General features: G+C 38.5%; 1 protein-coding gene across 2 annotated transcripts; it reads right to left on the bottom strand.

Annotated features, from left to right (window-relative positions):
• Window positions 1-1,183: 1,183 nt before the first annotated feature.
• Window positions 1,184-18,951, bottom strand: shoc2 (SHOC2, leucine rich repeat scaffold protein). Of its 2 annotated transcripts, none has more exons than XM_005806503.2 (9): window positions 18,859-18,951; window positions 11,964-13,031; window positions 11,052-11,189; window positions 10,774-10,904; window positions 10,402-10,590; window positions 8,958-9,080; window positions 8,115-8,252; window positions 5,925-6,042; window positions 1,184-4,789 (listed from the first exon to the last, which is right to left on the bottom strand). In XM_005806503.2, the coding sequence occupies exons 2-9, from the start codon at window positions 12,664-12,666 to the stop codon at window positions 4,581-4,583; spliced, it is 1,749 nt and encodes a 582-aa protein (XP_005806560.1). In that variant the 5' UTR covers window positions 12,667-13,031; window positions 18,859-18,951; the 3' UTR covers window positions 1,184-4,580. The 2 variants fall into 2 exon arrangements, with proteins under 2 accessions (XP_005806560.1, XP_023189905.1); XM_023334137.1 differs by lacking the exon at window positions 18,859-18,951 and adding an exon at window positions 13,139-13,183.
• Window positions 18,952-19,875: the final 924 nt, after the last annotated feature.

Raw genomic sequence — 19,875 nt, 5'->3', positions numbered from 1 at the left:
AGGCTGCTTTAGCCTTCAGGTCATCTGCATTGCTGGGTCCTGTTGACAACACTCCCTCCAGACTCTGGGACCTTGATTTCCAATAGCAACTCAAACTTTTCTTCTACCATTAAAAAAAAAAAAAGAAAACTTTGAATCATTGAGGAACAGTCCAGTGCTATTTTCCCCCCTTAGCTCAATGAATTCATTCATGTGTCGGATCGTCAGTGCATGGCGGTTCTTGATGCGCTGACTCCAACCTCAGTGGAATCTTTCGGCGCTTTCTGAATCGATTTTGCTTGACAATCGTGTCAGTGCTGTGGTTCTTCCTACTGCTGGTGTCACTTTTCCCATCACGCTTTAACCTTCCACTCAACTTTCTCCAAATATGTTTGGATACAGCACTTTGAACAACCAGCTTCTTTAGCAAAGCCCTTTTGTGGACATAAGTGACTGTTGTCTGGACGTTTGTCCAATCTGCAGTTTTTTTCCCCACTTTCTGAAATAAGCGATAAAAATACTGGATTGTTTTTCACAGCATTCAGATTTTTTGAGATGTAACTTTAATCACTGCAACTGTATTGGCTTTGAAGGTAAATTTTAGGGGGGGGGGGGTTATTTTCTCTCTCTGGGAGTTTTAAGTTTTTTGTCATGCCAATAAAAAAAAACATTTTCAATATTGATTTGGTTTTAAAGTGGTCAGTATGGCGGCATTTTACAATTTGAGTTTGTACTTTTGATTAAAGTTTTATAAACTCTGCTTTAAGTAGATAACAGAGATTGCCATTAAATACATTAGTACTGTGTGCCTTTCACTGACATCATTATATAAACTGTTTGTGGCTGTTTTTCCTCAGTTCTGTTTCGTTGTGTTTTGTTCCTGTCTTTCCGCAGGTGTAGAGATTCCCAAAAAGCATTTATTGTATTCTCTCTCCTTGTTAACTTTCGATCCCCACGCCTTTCTTGTTTCACACTGAAATACACCTAAAACAAATTGTACAACGGCATGAAGCAAAGCATTATAGCGAAAATATTGCATAAATATGAATTATTGTAAAAGTAAATCTGCTTTTCGTCCAAAAAATAAATTAAAAAAACATATCAATTTGACTATTAAAAGTGCCAGCAGATGTTTTTGAAATGAACGCCCCATAACAAAAACATCTGTTGACCAAAATAGCCTCTCACAAAACAACGATGCAAGTCAGTTTTGGTGGAATTCCCCTTTAATGCCACAGACGCGTGAAACATAAGCTTAATGCACATCCACCTCGGAGCATATTGGCATTATCTTCCAATGCAGTCTTTGTCTTCTTATAAAACTCTTCACATAACAGATTTTGTAATACCGAGTCTACAGATTACTGTACAGAGTAAAAGAAAAACAAAACAAAACAAAAAAATAAGACAGAGGAAAACTAGAATCTAATTTACATTGTAACGACCAGTTGCTTGTCATCAAGTACAGTCAGTGGCCATAGACACGAGAATTAGCCAAACACATAAAAAAGACCATTAAGGCTGCTCGTCAATGCAGATTAAGTAGGAAAAGCATTGGCAAACAATGCTTCCAGACCCTTTGCGATATACAAAAAGGGAGCATTTGCAGGTAACACCAAATAGCCACTAAGCAACAAGGCCTGATTGTAACCCGGACAGACGGACGGACCATGTCAGGTGTGTTCCCACATGCTTTGTTGCCTGTACAAAGGAACCAGGCGAGGAATCACGAAGTTGCACGGTGCAGGAACCAGAAGCAAAGCAGAATGAGCAAAATGACTGATTCTGTAGGAAAAGGAAAAACACACTCAACTCATTTTGGACAGACCGGTGAACTACGTTCTACTGTCGGACAAATGACTCGATCAATCCGACTCCTCTCCAGCCGTCCCGGGTCTTCGTGCGCCGGCGTGTTGCGACATGACGCGGAAAAATAATAAAAGAAAGGTGAAAAGATAAAGAGAATGTAAAAACGGGTCGCAGCAGTCACGCTGCACACCTAATGCACATCTCACTGTTGAGTACTTGAAGGCATCTTCCCCTGCCCGCCCCACACACAGCGTAAAGTAAAATACACACAAAGAGAGAAGAAACTCCCAAAGCTTTTATATAAAACCCAGGAATGCAATGCCTCTGGTGTTGTTGAGCGTGAACACAGAAAGCCCTTTTTACAACGGTTCTGTCTTCCCCCCGCCCCCCGACAGTCTTGTATTAGAACTGCGTTTGAGCTCAAATATGCACCTTTTGTTGTGTTGCTTCATGTCCGAACAATTTGATCTGTGTAACCCGCCGAGGCCCGACGTAGAAAAAAAAAAAAAAAAAAAAGAACAATTCAAAGCGGCCGGTTCCTCGGTATCGGATGTTTTGTCCCGTCTCCTCCGCCAGCCTGATCCGTGTATGTTTGAGTCAATGAAGAGCAGCAACAGGTTCTGCTGGTAAATAAGAAGCAGCGTCTCATTGTTTTTCCTTTCCACAGATTTGACGCAACCAGTCGAGGAGCTCGAGGAAAGTGGACCCGAACCTCCCAACACGAAAAATCGAATTACGACTCGATGAACCGGGGAGGAAAAACGTATCCAGATAATGACCTTTTGTAGGGACTTTTTTTTTAATGTACAGTCACTTGAAAAAAGGAAGAAAAAAAAAATTACTAACTTAATATACATTTAATCGTTTAGAAAAGAAAACAATCAAAATTTATTTAAAAATTAACAACGTTCCTTTTAACTTGCAAGAAGCCATTTTTCAAGCAATGACGAAAGCAGAATATGGAAGTTTTTAAAAATATTTTTACAGTCCAAGACAAAAGAAAGCTTCTTTAATAAAATCGACAGGGTTAAATTTCACCAAAGTTACTTGTAAATTCTGAGACTGCCAAACTCAACATTTATATTTGATTGATACAAATTTACATGATAAACTGTTTAAAAAAAAAAGAAGAGAATGCCCCCAAGGTCAGAGAGAGGGTCTTTTTGTGTGCCCGCTTCAATACAAAGGATGCCAATATCTTAAAAAAAGAAAAAAAAGTGCATGAAAGCAGCAGCATTGCTGGGACAGTGTGGCACAAATGATATATCTTTAAATAATCAGAAATGGATACAAGTCAAGGGAGTAGTTTCAGTTGTGTGTTTAAGATTATGACACCCTGTTAAACAAAAAGAAAAAAGTTTCAGAGAGGAAAAAAAAAAAAAAAAAAAAAAGAAGTGTCACGGAGGAATTACCTGTCAATGTTTTATTATCAAATCGTTGTGAAGCTCCGACACTCGCCAAGTTGCTCCAGAGACTCAGAAAATGTTTTTTTTTAAATAACGCTTGATATGTTGGTCGGTGATCAACTGGATGACGGCCATTAAGTTCAACACTGGAGATATCAAACAAGTAAACATGAACTAAAAATTTCACCCAAGGCAACAACCAGAAATTGTATAAATGTATAAAACATCTATTATTTATCCCCAACGCCTATTTATATTTCATGAGCCCTCAACCCCTTCCTCCCTCCCAATACCTAACAGGAGCTGCCTCCGATGCTCCTCATTGGGGTGGGGGGCAACGAAAAGTCCCAAGATGCCCCCCATAGCCCCACCCTCGCCCCACCCTCTCTGCAGACATGTAGAATTGGCATTTATCATATGTATACAAAGACTAGCTCAATGCTGAACACCTACTGCTGCTATTTGTTAAAAACGATCTTCATATTTTACAACTGATATCGCTTGCATGACAGAATGATGCAACGGGTACACTTAAAAAAAACAATAACCCATAAACAAAGAAAAAAAAATTACTAAAAACAGTAGTAATAAAAACACTATTGAAATAATTTATGTCTTTGTATGTCATGGAGAATCGTGTTTAGAAATGAGCCACCGGATCACTCTAAACATAGGCACAGTTTTTAAAACAAACAGAAGAAAAAAACATTAGACCTTTGTTCTTTTGGGTCAAGAAACAATTAATATAAGTTATGACCAGGAAAGATTACGTAACAAAAAAAAAAAAAAAAAAAGCAAAAGTATAAGATGACAGAGTTTAAAATTACAGCAGCAGCAGCAGTAAATGAGAAGTTCCAAAGACTTGCTTTTTGTGTTTTTGCATACAATTGTAACCTTGCTCACATATTAGATGCTGTAATTACTGTAAATATATTGGCAATGGGGATTATGATTTAAAAAGCGGAAGTACTTGCCTCAGAGCTCACAGTCACTCGATATATTAAACTTTATATACCTTCAGTTTTGGCAAAACACATCGAGGAGAGGGGGAATTTTCTCGTTTCACGATTCGGAATGAAAAGTTGAGTGGGTTTTTGGCGGCTGAGGGGAACAGAGGGCGTCATAAATGACCGGGACCGACTCCGGAGGAACACAAAAGTCTCCAAAAGTTTTGCTTCCATTTCTGCCAGAGGACTGAGAACAAAATGCGACCCTTGAGCGCCTCCCTCCCCCGATGTTAATGTGCGCCTCTCACTCCCCTCCCTCGCCCCCAACACTGATTGTAGCGAGTTTGTTTTTCTTTACAGTGTATGATGCACATAAAGGGAGGGCAGGCAGGGGAAAGGGTGCGGAGTAAAGCCGAAGGGTTTTGGAGCTGCTCTTGGCTCAGACCATGGCACGGTATGGTCCCTGCATCTTTAGGAACTGGATGATGAAAGAAGGGCCTCCCGCAACGATCTGGGCCGGCAGGTGGGTGAGGGGACAGTTCTCGATGCTCATGATGGACAGCTTGCTGCAGAGAGCCAGCTCAAACGGGAGGCTGTGCAGGTGGGGGTTGTCGTTGAGGTACAGTTCCTCCAGATTCTCCAGTGTGCCTGGGAGCAAACGAAGGGCAGTGATGGTGGGATTTCTGCAAGTTTCATCAACTCAAATGTAAGACTCTAAGACCACTATGAATAAAATATAAGACCTGTGTCACGACAGAAATGTACAAAAGAAAAATCGCAAATAAGACGCATGGGTTGGCAACTGAAGCGAGCCAATGACGAAGACAACTGGAGACAAATAGATGTAAAGAAAAAAAAAACACACAAAGCTAGCTAGCAAGAGCGTATTAGCAGCTAGTTAGTGGTAGCCACAATTGTCACCTTTAGTGACAGGACGCGCAACTCATACAATGTACTCATACAAAATATCAAATAAATAGTCCTGCCACAACAAACTTTACGACTGTATTACTGTAGTCAAGGCCAACTTATTGTTTTCAATTACTTTAAGACATTTAAGGCCTTAATTTCATATAAATGAATTTAAGACTTTTTAAGGATGTGCAGTCACCCTGAATTATTTAGCAATACACAGTTTCTTCAGGTTTCACTAACTCAAATTTAAGACTTTTAAAGACCATTATGAATGATATTTAAGAGTTGTATCCCAACAGAAATGTACTAAAGAAAATCTCTGTTATGTAGTAATGCTAAGCTTGTTTACGCACGTAACTGGTCGGCAATAGAAGTGATTCAATGGAAAAGACGAACGTCGTCCAGCCAATCATTTACATTTACCAATGATTGATGCAAAAAAGCTAGCTAGCTAGCAAAGTCTTATTAGCAGCTAGTTAGTGGTATAATCAACCGCCTCAAGTGGCATTGTAATGAACGTGTATGTTTGACTGAAACCTTGCTTCACAGAAAACTCCTGCCAGAAAAATAAAAAACATAAAACATACGAGACAAAATAGTCCTGCCGCGACAAAATTTAAGACTTATGATTAACATATTTAAATTAAGACTTTTTAAGGATGCACGGGCTTTCCTGTTTAATAACATATTGGATACTTAACTCTAAAACATTGACCCTGAAAATTCTGGATCACAGTTTGGCCTTATTGACCTAATGTTTGCCGAAAATATCACAAAGCTGAACTTGTGGTGTGTCTTAAGAGGTTGGCTAATTGTTTCACAATGTTTTAAGATTGATAACATGTTCTCAGTAATGTTAGACACTGACCGATTTCCTCAGGAAGGTGTTGCAGCAGGTTCTCTCCCAAACCAAGGTGAGTCAGGTTGGTGAGGTGACCAATGCCTCTTGGTAGCGTAGTCAGCTGATTATTAGTCAACACCAATTTCTGAAAGAAAAAAAAAAAAGACATTTAAGCAGCGATGCAATGTCAGCACAAAAAACATATCAATGTGGAAAGATTTACAAATCAATTTTGACCACTGCAGTAAAGCTCGGTACTGATTGAACTATTATTAAGAAACTGTCAACCAGCTGATTTTCAGATGGACATGGTTGGTGATCAGATGGCTGGAAACTCAAAAATCTGTCATCTTTCTGTTTGTACACACATTATATGTGAGCACTACCAGACTGTGACAACACTCTTCGTTATGGAAATTGTAACAGAGTTAAAGCCATTACCATTATTCCCAGAGGGTTATGGTTTAAACGCCATACCATACCAGCCAGAACCAGTGAGTAACCAGTGTTTTCACACCTGCAGGGTTTGGGCAGGTATCACCAAATCAAATGTAAGTATTTTTAAGACTTGCAACACAACAGAAACGCTGTGTCGTACAACGTTGCGTCATACAGGTTGGCAACAGAAGTGAGCCATTGGCAAAGACAAACATCTTTCACCCATCTTGACATAATTTACATTTACAAAGACATGCGCAAGCAAGCTAGCTAGCAAAGGGTTTATTAGCAACTGGCTAGCGGTAGTCTACGCTCTTGAGTCAGAGAGCGTAATGCAGACAGACTTTTGCCTGACAGAAATGTCCCAAAAGAAAATTAAACTACATTTTACTACTACACAAGAACACTCCGGCCGCAACAAAAGTTCAGACATGTTTATAATGTATTTAAGAACACATAACATATTTTCTAATGAATTTATGGCATTTTAAGGCCTTAATTTTAGATATATGAATTTCAGACTTTTTACGGATGTGGACACACAATACAAGCCATTATTTTTCTGAAATAAAACTAATTTCATCAAAGCAATCATACTTTGCAGCTTATTTAGTTGCACGTAACTGTATGAAAAGTTGCATCTCTTACAAACCTTTAATTTAGAAAACTTTCTTCATTAATTCAAATTTGTACCAAAAGGACAGCAAAGCAGAGATACAGATGGCTTCAGCAATCTGTTCCATCCAAACTTCAAAAGCGGTTAACGGTACACAAACTCCAGAGGTTATACTTGATCATGCATCTTTGAACACAAATGCTGCGAAACATTCTAACCATTACCTGTTTATATCCCTTAAAGTGATTTTGATTGATGTGCTTACTCAATACCTTCAGAGTCACCTACAAGCATAAGTATTTACTTGATTTGTCTCTATTGTTAGTTGACCAGATTAATGTATTTGAAACACTACAAAGCTCATTGAGAGGCCAGTCTTTAACGTTACAGTCACAAAGAAAATTACAAACTATATACATTAAAACGTGACTTGTGGAAGAGTTTAAACTGGAAATGACTGAAACCAGATAGAAATGCCTTTCCAATGCATCTGCCGTGCAGTGTACTGTAGTCCAAACTGCTCCACATTTATTCTGGATCATGGCAACCAGCCTACACATACAGGCAGAGTCATGCAATTCTACCTTCAGTGAAAAGCACAAGCAGTGCTGCAGTAGATGGTGCGACCCCCACAGAGCTCTAACCTCAACACACCAGCGCCTTCAAAAACTGTGAGTGTTCTCAAGACACATCAGGTATTGATAGTGTGGAGAATTATTCGTTCTCCATGCTAAGTTCGTGATGTATGAGGTTGAAGAAGAGTCAGTGAGTTGAATTCATGAATTCCATTTATTAATACCAAAATACAGCTGGTCCATAATTCATGCTACCCATAAGGGCTAGCTGAAAATATGGCATCCCACAAGAAGTTTCTCATTGCCTTTGTCTCTCTGAGCTACGCCCCAAAGAGAGCGTTACCTAATGTGTCAATCCCTTAACCCAGAACTCATTTGTATTTCCTTATATGCGATTTCCTTTAAGTTTAGCTTAGCAACTAGCTAAAAGAGATAGAAGGAAAACACAGAATTATTTATTCTCAACAATAGTCAACAATGTGTTGATTTTAATTGCTTTGTATCTAGTAGTGTTTACATAAATAAGCCAAAAACTTACTGCAAAGTAAATGAAACGAGGGTGAAAAAAGGTAAATCTGAAAAAGTTACCTGTAAATCTTTAAGGTAAGCGATTTCATGTGGTAGACACTCTAGCTTGTTTTCCTCCAAGTCAAGTTCTCGTAACTTTCTCAAACTTCCAATACCGTGCGGTAGCTTCTTCAGAAGATTATTGGAAAGTATTAATACCTACAAGACAAGGAAGGGAATTCAAATGGACAATTGACATTAGGTGATAGTCTGGAACACATTTCTATGGTTATTACAAATTAATCTTAATCAAGAACAAAGTTTTGAGGTCAACTACAAATGCACACCACACATTTTGTTTGTATTTATTCTTCTTTCGCATTACTTTCCTGCACCAGTTTGTTAAATCGCATAAAATCCATTGAAATCTGTGGTTGCAACATGAGAAATTAGGAAAATGTTCAAGAGGTGTGAATATCTTTGCCTGAGACTTTACATAACATTCTCTTCAGTTTTTTTTAAATCTAAGCATACAGTTGGAACCAGATGTTTACATACGTATGTATGACTGATGCACCTGCTTTTTCTCTCAGTCTGAAGATAAATCAGACCAAACACCTCTTGTTTTAGACAAGAGTTTGACATCCCTGTTATTACTGAATTTTAATCGAGATTCATACACAGATTTATGACATTTTTTTTGTCTTTTTATTCAGTGCATGCAAGCTTCTGGTTTTAACTGTATATTCAAAAATTGTTTCAAGTTTGAACAATGAAAACTTTAACTTGACTCCTGGAGGTGAAAAACTGAGGACAAATGTCACAGTTGTTGAAATACATCATTAGTAAAATACTGTAAAATTCCACTTGATTATAGGCTGCATAATTTATAGCTTACAGGACAAGTTCAAGTTTCAGACGCACCTCTAGAGACATAAGCCCACAGATGTCTTCTGGGATTTTATTTAGCTGATTAGTGGCCAGGTTAAGTTCAACCATGCTAGTCCATGTACCGAAATCCAACGGCAGCGCCGTTAGCTGGTTGTCCTGTGGGAGGAAAGGATATTTTGTTTAACACCCATACAAAATGCAAAAAAACAGCAGGGAAGAAGATGTGCAGACTCAAATATTTTAGCATATATGCTACCTGCAGCTAAAAGGAAATGCTTTCAAGTGAAATATTTTTTACAAAATAAAACCACGCACAAAACATGTTAGAGTAATTTTCATACAATCTTCATTTTCATAGGTTAAAAGAAAGTTTTTCTTCATATAACAATCAAACTGTTAAGTGTTAACTGAAGTGTTAACTGAAGTGTTTTTTTCCCAAAATGCAAAATCTATCAACCTTGAATTTTATCCCAAGGTTTTGAAGAATTATCTTAGAGGCTAATATAATTTACTTTGTTTAAAAGAAAAAAAAAAGTTGAACATGTCAAGAACATTTATTATTTTATCAATTTTGAGGGAACAATATATCATGCTAGGGCACAATATTGCAGATCTTTCCTATCTCTGCGTATGTAGTCAAAGTAAAAGGCTACATTTAGAGCTAAATGATGGATGTGGAAGCTCAATACTGCTGCTCTGATGAGCATTTAGCAATCAGTAAATCACTGTACGGCACACACTATTATTAGGGTGCACACTGCCCCCTAGTGTTTTGGAAAATGAAAAGAGAAGCTACAATTACTGGATAAAGATGCAATAATATTCTCTATCAAAAAACTACATCAAAGTCTACTGTTATCTATTTATTGTATTAGTTTTTAGGCAATACTGGTAAATTAAAAGACAATATAAGTAGTCCAGTTATAAAAATGTAAATTTGAAATGAACAAATTGTAAACTGCTTAATGTCAAAACAAGAAATATTGATCCAATTTCTATGAAATGCTTCAGGTTTAGTCTCCTGTTGCAGTTAAAGGCTCTGAATCATGGAGACGTTTTTAATCAGATAAGAGGAAATTAACATACACATTCAATTCTACGATTTTTACAAACTTCAATGTTGAAAAGCAAGAAAATTCTCAAATAAAATCAAAGCTTAAAAAAAAACACAGTTAATATAATTTAGGAGAAAAATTAGCAGGCAGGTGCTGCTAACAGAATACACTAAGAAATGTGATAAAGTATGAAAGCAGGAGTTTTAGAAGTCATTTTTACTAAGTTCTATTGTGTGGAACCACAGAATTGTTGTGTCTTTTTCTTCTAATGACTATAAGTAATAATGATCATTCCCATTATCTAGTATAAAATATAAACATCAGAAAAAGTCTGTTACAAACTAACACTGCAACATCATTGACATTGTTTTTTCTCTTTAAATAAATCTCACGACTTAAGTTGTGCGGAAAGACCAAGATACCTTCATGTTAAGCTTGCTCAACACTTTGGCCCTGGAGAAGATACCGAATGGGATCTTGTTGATACGGTTGTGCTCCATGTTGAGGGTGTAAATGGTGGAGAACTGGGAGGGTCCGCCCACAGGGTACGACTGGAAGCAGTTCCTCGCCAGTGTGAGACTCGTCAAATTTAGCAAACTCGACAGCAGGCCCTGCCATACAAGAACACAGAAAAATTAGATGACGCAGCAGTAAAACGCAAAAAAACTGATGAAGACATGTAGCAGCAGAGTAGCCAAGGCTTTAATATATATCCATACGTAGACATCCTCTCAACACGGTTGGAGCAACACTTTCATATTCATTTTAGGGGTAAAAACCTCTACCTGTCTTACCTCTGGCAATACTGAAATGTTGTTGTTTTCGAGGTTAAGCTCCTCCAGCTCTCGACATTTGGCTAATGACTTGGGGATGGCTGACAATCGGTTATATCGCAGTCCTAAACGATTTATGCTTGCCAAATTGCCTGAAAAAGCCAACAAACGCTTTATTAAGACTTGTATTTGTAAAAAAATAATAATAATTAAAAAAAAAAAAAAAAACGTACACAGAATAAATTATATCTCGCATTGAATAAAAGTCTAAAATATACCCAAGTGCCACACTTACTTACCTATAGTCTCTGGGAGGTCCAAGAGCTCGTTGTGCTGCAGGTCAAGGTTGGTTATTTGTGTGCAATTTCCAATCTCCTTTGGTAGATGTTCCAACTGATTATGGGCAACATCCAGAGTAATGAGGTTGCAGAGCTCCCCTGCAGAAAAATCCACAAACATGGGAGGTTGAATCAGACACTGCCAACAATACAATGGCAAAAATCGCAATCACACGACAGAGTGTTAGGGAAGGGCTAAGAAAAAAAAAGTTAATAACGAGAAGACATAATGTTACAATAATAAATTTGTACAACAGTAAGTCTAAATGCTATGACAATATAGTCGTAATAATGCAAGAATAAGCTCATATTTTGTCAATAAGTCATATTATTGAGAATAAAGTCATAATAATACAAGAAGAAAAGAGTCATGTGACAATAAGGTCACAACGGCATGAATCTCAGGATTCATGCCGTTGAATCATAGAATAGATGACTGTCATGTCAGATCTTGACAATTCTACTGAAGCTTTTCTCCCTTTAAGAACCTTTTTCTTGTAATTGTATGACTTTCTTCTGGTAATATTATGTCTTTGTTGCTAATATAATGACTACTTGTCGTAAAATTCTGAGTTTATTCTTATGACTTAGACTGGCCCTAATGCACCGTCATACAATTATGTTATCCAGATTCACAGGATAAAAAGAACAAAAAACACTGCTGAATAATATAGCCAGAAAGATTTAGGTAAAATTCATGATAAAAACATTTTTATTTCATAATTCAACACTTTACGTCACTCAAATTGACAGATTGTTGTTCCTTTAAAAGAAATGAAGTCAAAATTTATGGCGCACATGTCTACATATGTTAAAAAGTCTGAAATCCAGAGTTGTTTTTTCCCCCCGTCCTTTCCCATCGGTCACACCTACCTATTTCTGCTGGTAGCTGTTTAATCTTGTTCTCCCGGATGCTCAGCATGGTGAGCTTGGACAGGTTGCGGATGTCCTTCTCCACCGTGGTGATGCGGTTGAAGCGCAGGTACAGCGTGGTCAAAGACGTCAGCCGGTAGACGACGGGCGGTATCTCTCGGAGCTTGTTGTGCCGGAGGTCGAGCATCCGGAGCATCTTCAGTGAGTCCAGGGAGTCGGGCAGACTGGTAAGGGAGTTCTCGCTGAGGGCTAAAGTGACCAGCTCCGACAGACAGCCCAGCTCCGCCGGTAGGCTCTGCAGCTTGTTGCTGTATAAATAGAGTTCTGTCAACTGAGTCAACTCCTTAATAGCAGTGGGCAGCATGTGAATGGACCGCTTGGACAGATCCAGTCTCGTAGAGTTCTCCTCCCGACATTTATTGAGCTCCTTGATGACCTCCGCGTTGCTGGATTTCTTGCGTGTACCTTGTGCTGGGTTTGGCCGCTTTATCGTGTTGTCAACAGAGAAGGCAACACCCGGCGTCGAGCTGCTCGTGTCCTTCTTTCCTTCTTTGGCGTCTTTCCCTTTGGTCTTTGTTTCTTTACCACCATCTTTGACTAAGCTGGATAAAGTCTTGGCCTCTTTTTCCCTTTCTTTTCCAGCCGGACCACCTTTGGGGTCCTTTTCTTTTGAATCTTTGTCTTTGCCTAAAGTACTACTCATGTTGACACTATCAGCAACCCAGCAGAGATGTGCATGGGACTCTCTCTCTCGCTAGGTTACTTATTAAGAAACAAAGGGACGCACACAGTCAAGGTAGCTTTCGAAATAAACATCCCCATGTAGGCCGACACATTTACAATTACCCTCGGAATAACGGCATCCAGACCCAAAGTTTTATTTTCTGCCTTTTAGATGCTCCTTTGCTAAAGTGGAATGGGAGAAATTAGCCTGTGAAGCAAGTGACCTGTGGCATCCACGGGACACATGCTTGAGTCTTTAAACTGCACACAATCCCAGGTTCCTTAGTTTGAAGTTGCTTCAGGTTGCAGGACGCACCGACGATTCTTTAATCCCTCCGAAAAACACTGTTGGAGAAAAACATATACTATGTTAATGCAATGCTGTTTTATAAACATCCCTAACATATCAGATTCAGTAGAAATGCCTCTGTGCCTGATTGATGATCTCTAACCTTTCTGGTAGATTTTACAGAAGCAAACCACTGCCTAAAATATGACCAGCTTCAACTGAACCGCCAGCTGATATTAGTTACCAGCTAAGTATTCATTAAAAGATCTGCCCTACTTTGGGTTGTCTTTAAAAAAAAAAAAAAAAGCCAATCTTTTTTTTTGCGTTCAGGTCGAGCGAATGCACTCACTAACAACACCCTTCAATATGGCCGCCGTTACCGAGTGAAGTAAAAAATTTAATAAAATTACAAAAATAAAGTGAAAATATTACAAGAACAATGTCATAATATTGCGAGAAAAAACTTTTTATGAGAATAAAGCCATATGGCAATACGTTAAAATAATACGAGTCATCATAAAATGAAAATAAACTCCGAAAATTACGAGAATAAAGTTGTAATAGTACGTGAAAAAGTCGGAATGTTAACAAAATAAAGTCATACGACAGGAAGTCAAAATAATGCAATAATAATAATAATAATATGACAATAAATTCATATTATGAGCATTAAGTCATAATGCGAGAAAAAAACCCAACATATTATTCTAAGGCCATAACAACATCAGAAGTTGTACATCAGAATGTCATAATATTACCAGAACAATAAAGAAACTTTATGACAACTCTTATATAAAAAAATATTTAAAACATTCAAATAACCAATATTGAGCATCTTGTGAAGTTATACTTTGGTATTGGTTTTAAATAAAGCAAACTTAATATTTTAACACATCAGTATCAAATCATTATCAGTAGCAGGACTTTGAAACAATTGTGGAAACCACTGTGTCTATTTGGAAGAAAGAATGGCAAACTAGATGGCTCAGTCATTAAAAATACCTTGTTCTAGTACAACTTTCAATATTACAACTTTCTTCTGGTTACATTGAGTCCTTATTTGGTTAATATTATGACTTTCTTCTAGTAATAAAAAAAACCTCTTAGTCTAGTCCAAATACTCCTAGTACCTGGCCCCTTTCAAGGCAGTGTCTTTGTGGTCTCGTTTAAATGTGGAACTTTTCTACAATCAACATCCAAAAATGCCAGCAGTTTCCAGCAGTCTCGTGTAAACGTATCCTGAAACTGCCCAACACATTTGGTAAACCTTTTGAAATGTAAACGGTGACGGTTGGTCAAAGAGATTCCAGCTCCCGTAGAAAATTAGACGGGTGGAAAATGTCAGAAAATAAACTGTTGTAGTATGGGGCGCAAAATGATGTCACAAAACGGAAAGCAACAACTCAATCAGCTAAAACGGAAGTTGATCACCAAACAGAAACAATCTCTTCAATTTTGTAGCTAGCAGGATTTTCGTCTGTTACCTGCTGTTAGTAGCAAGGGTTTCCATGTGAGGAAGTCATTACACTTTACTCCCTTTTAAATCCACAATACAATTAATTTTGTCATATATTCAACTACATCCTGATAATACATCACCCACATTATAAAACTGCACTGAAAGTGATTCTCCAGACGGTTGAATACATCACTTAAGTTACATTAAATAGAACAAATATATATATTTTTGGTTTTGTTTTAAATATGCAGATAAATGACAAATTAAGACCTCTTTGGATCTGACCAAGAAAAAACAGCTTAATTCCAATCAACAAAACAATTTCACCAAGATTCTCTCCAAAGTGAGACAGAACACATCCTTATGGACATCTACTTTACAAAAAAACGGTTTCTCTCTTCTGCTCTGTCTCCGTTTAGTCTCTCCTTTAGTCTGCTGCACCTTGATGGCTGAGTTAAGCTCTCCAGCACCATAACCACCTAAACTGTTGCAACCCCCCCAAAAAAACAAGAGAGAGAAACAGGTTTGGCCTGTGATCTATCTGAGCTAAGAGAAAAGGTTGAGACTGCTGAGAGTAATCTTTAAAAGAGGCCTTCAAAGCACAAAGTCCACACCACACTAGGTCATCCACACTAGGTCATATGACCTTTTGGGTGAAAGAAACGTTCAGTCGATAGATGTACCCCTTACATGGCAATACACAACACAGTGTATCCTGCAAAAACAATAATTAGAAAAACGGTCCATTGCTTTTGTTTTTTCTTGCCATAAATAAACTCGGTGAAATCGAGAGTTGGCTGTTGGAAACATACCTGCATGCGAAGTTGTCAGTAACTTTTAGTGAGAATAACCAGGCCAGACCAAACGCTGCAACCATGTAAACGTAGCTGTGCAAGCCACTTCCTTTTATGGTTGCAGACTTGGTCTGTCTGTCCTTTATCTTTAGACTTGTGCACTAATGTTTTGTCCAAGTAAGCTAATAAATGCCCTAAAAAGATGGTGCGTTAAAGCCAAAGGGCACTCCAGGAACGTCTCAATAATGTCTGGTACAGATATATATTCAGTGGGGTTCTGTTAAAAGGTTATAATTTTCTATTAATTTAAATTCCTTTGACCTGAAACCAAATCAGAGGTCGCGCTAGACTTTTTTGTTCTCCCTCATTTAAAAAAAATCGGTCATGTACTATTTTTACCCGTCAATTTTACCCGGCTATTTAGCCGCATTTTTATGTGGTTCAGTTAATATTCACATAGTTGAACCGTGAATCCAGATCCCATCACACATAAAGCAATTTTTCTACATTTTTCTCCATGGTGACACAAACCATTGACTGTGGTGCCAATAACTTATAATAAATTAAATGAAACGACTCCTCTTAAATTACAAGCACTTCCCCTGCTGCGGTCTGAACGTACAGTGCCTCACAAATTCCTCCTGGTTGCATCTATAGAGAAATCTGCGCCGGTTCATCAGTCAGTTGGATCTGTCGGATCCAAACCGATCAATTGAACTCTGCAAGCTTTTTACCCTGTGCTGTCCGGGCCTGCGCTTTTACAAGGATTTTATTTTATTTTTTTTTTTTTGTGTGTGGTTTTGTTTCCCGAAACGGACAGATGTTACGTCTGCTGCTCTCCTTCAGAGCGCTGCTCAGGAGGGTCACGTCTTCCAGCTCCATTTGTTAAAACTGCAGAGTGAGTTAAGTTTAATTCTTCGCAGCGGCAGACCCGTGTCCGCATTGGTTGTGCATTTGCATCTTTAGCTGTATTTCTACATCAAAGATTGAGATTAAAGGAAAAACTTGCAGAAGGTGCCAATTTTTGTATCTGATTAATCAATTAATCGTCACAGTAAATGATAAAATATTTTTGTAAAAATAATCATTAGTTACGGCCCCAGTTTCATATAGAAAGATTACCTCCACTTCCTCTGTATATAAATAGTTTTCTGTGTTATACAAAGCAATCACAACATTTTAAAGGTTCATTAAAAGAAGCATTTTGGAAATGTTACCATCTAGAGAACTACAAAAAAATTTTAAGATGGCTAAAGTCAATGTTGGGATGGCAACTCTCAATCTTGCCATAAGTTCCAACATCTGTCATCTTACATTGGACCTTTAATAACAGATTTTGGGCGTTTGAAAAGCTACCAAACCTGTTCAAGGGAGTACTTTCCCACAACAGGTCAAGAAAATCTTTTAAGTGTACTTAGGATAACCTCACATCAGCTTACTGCTGCTAAGCAAACATGGCCCAAATAGTGTTGACATTGCTTCAGCGCCACCTCCGAGAATGAGTTTAGTGATTTAGCCATCAAATCTGAACAACAACATGATCTATGAAGAGGGCAAGGGATAGTAACAGCAGAAAAAAAATCAATCTACAACTTTGCTATGCTGAGTAGAAATAAGTTGCACAAACAACTACAGAGATGTACCGGTCAGACTTCTGCCTGGCCAATACCAATTTCTGATTTCCTTTGAGAATGTTCAGCAAATTCTTTGACAACGGTAGATTTGAATTACGTAAAAAATGAAGAAATTACAGGATTCTACCAAGATACGCTTCAAAGCAAATGTCCTTAAATATGTTTCATTAAACTTGCTGGTTGACAGGAGGATGGTGAAATCCCCTAGTTTATACTAAGTAGGATAATAGACAAATAATTATTTGTTAGCATATGGCGCTCCGTTAACCAATCATAACTGATCTGTAGCTAATTGATTGATCAATTATGTTTCCTTTAATCAAAGGGCAAAAACAGAATAGCATGGGCGGATCAGTAGGTGTGTAAGGATACAATGTTTTTTTTTTTTGGCCAAAGATATTGAACGACGCCTTATGAAGATTTAAATAATCCAGCAGTAACAAGATTTGCAGGCACTTATATCTCATAATATGTAGGAAAAGCCACTTAGTCGATGTAGATATTAGGCTTGAAGTCAAATACAGCTTTTCAAAGAAAAAAGCTAATGTGTGTCCATCAACACTACCGCAGAACCACCATAAAGGGCCACTTTGACTTCCCCACACACACTAATGAAGTTTCCATTAAGGATATCTTGGGCCCATCAGCTAATGTCAGTGCATTTAGAGACAACTCCAACTCTGCTGGTATCCGTTTTACTGTCTCTGTGATCAGACGAGACCCGCACCAAAAACAACACAAAAATGAAACAACGTAAACCTGGATTTACATTAAACATGCCATGCAGACAATCTTGAGTGCGGCTATGTGTTACTGGATCTGGAGGTATGAAACCCCGAAACCCAACAGCACCCGCTGTCCATGAGTGTCACAATGATACCAGAAATAATCAGGCCCCCGGGAGAAAAGGAGGAAAACAGAGGTGATGTGGCAGCTGTTTCTATGAGCAATTCTTGGAAAAAGATTACCGACAAATCGGTAGCTACCAGGTCGAGAAGTCAAGTCGCCTTTAGAGATTAAATCATTTACCCAACAGGACAGCGAGGTAAAGACACTAGAGTTGGCTGTAGTCTCACGGAAACAAGAGTAATAATTCGCTAAGAGCTATAATAATGCTACACGTTACGTTGCAATTCACCACACTCATTTAGCTGTGTTGTTAAACATACCATCTCACCAACCAGACACGGGGAATAAACCATAATGCATAGAAAACGACGAAAAAGAAAATGAATACGTGAGAAAATCTGCTATTACCAAAACGACTGGCAACACGGCAGGAAATAACCACAACTAAGCTAAACGTCAACAGCAGAGCAAACGTCAGTTGTGCCAGACCGCTAGCTAACCGTTAGCTGGCGTTAGCTAGCGAGCAATGTAGCCCAACCCGCCAGCTGGATTTCAACGACAACCTTCCTACACAGACGAACAGTACAATCACACCCGGTGACAATATGGCCCCAAAAACACACGTATGTTCAAGTTACAACGAGTCTGAAACGTTAACCCTGCACACTAAGTGGTTAGCCTACTCTCGAGGTAAGTGGTTATTTAGCGTAGGCCCGAGCGGAGCGGCTGTCGGGCGCAGAGCGAGTTCGCCCGAGAGGGGAAATCTCTGCTACCGCCAGCTGTGAGCGCAGACAGCGGACACCCAAGCCGTAGAGCATCCGGTGGTGGTAGCAGAGACACCGAATCCTAGCCCTCACCTAAATGGCTATATGCGAACTAGCATCAACACTGTATCCGAGCACCGATTCCTTAAAGAAAATAAGTAGGAAGAAAAGAGGGGAAAAAAAGAAAACACTCTGAAAAAACAGCGGCCATTCCGAAGCTGAACAAAAGAGTGCGCTCGTATTCGCCACCCAAAAAAATTGACACATTAGCGCTAAACAGAGGTTCGTAAAAGGAAGGCGAGATTAGCACTTAACGAGTGCGGCCAAGCTGAGCTGGAAGGATGGAAACGTTTATTGTTATTGTGGTAAAATAAGTGGTTTACCTTCAGAGGTGTGACTCCGCCATCCTAGCTGCTTCCTCCTCTTTTCCTACACTGCTGCTCCGCTCCCCTCCCTCCTGGCCAGATCACAGAACTGCGTCATCCTTACGCCGAACCAATGTTATCACGAGACCTTCAAATGCACCCAAATATTCAGCTTTTTAAAATAAGATAATAAAATTGGTATAACATTTATCGACACGGTTGCAAGAATGGTGAGAATAAAAAGACTTGTGAAAAATCATATATTACTGAACACAATGTTTACTTAATGCATATTGTAACAATAAGGAAATGTTGCATTTTCTGTTTGTAGCAACTAAAATACTTACCACGCACAGGGTTTTCCCCAGAAAACTTGCTAAGCCCGGTGCTCGGGGTGCTAGGACTGTCATCCAGCCGCCAGTCACAAAATGCTTAAACTTGACAAGAAATTTTAAAATGTAGTTATGCATTATTGGAAGACTGGAAGATTAATCCCTGAACACCAACTATAAAGTGTTTTAAAAAAAAAGGCAACAATTTAAAAAAAAAAACTAAGATAAATTAACAATACCAAGCCTGGTGGCCCGCCAGGCTTATAATACAATGAAGGAAACCCTGATCCAATATCTAAGAAATCCAAATCACTGTATTAAAATGAACATGTTTTCAAGATCATGAGCGAAGTTGTATTTTATAAGATTTAATTTATTATTGAAAAGCCCAGTGCTCTTGGTGAAATTAAAATATTGCTGAATATTTAAGAAACAAAAGTGACGGGGTTTTTTTCTCCAGGAAAATAAATTTATGCGCATAATTTGTAGTGAAGTATGAGTGTGCGGAATTATTGCACACCTAAATTGGACCATCTCACGTGTTTGTTGTGAACTCTCAAAGTGAGAATAACAAATAAACACCATAAAATTGGTGCATAAACATTTCTGACAAAGAAAGTGACATACATACGCACCCTTTTTTTTCAATAAGCACCCTTAAGCCTCCCAGACTGTGTCTAAGGAGATTTCTTTCTTAAATCTG

This window comes from Xiphophorus maculatus, chromosome 5, assembly GCF_002775205.1.
Source record: "Xiphophorus maculatus strain JP 163 A chromosome 5, X_maculatus-5.0-male, whole genome shotgun sequence".
NCBI classification, from domain to species: Eukaryota; Metazoa; Chordata; class Actinopteri; order Cyprinodontiformes; family Poeciliidae; genus Xiphophorus; species Xiphophorus maculatus.
This window is presented reverse-complemented; position numbering and strand designations above follow the sequence as displayed.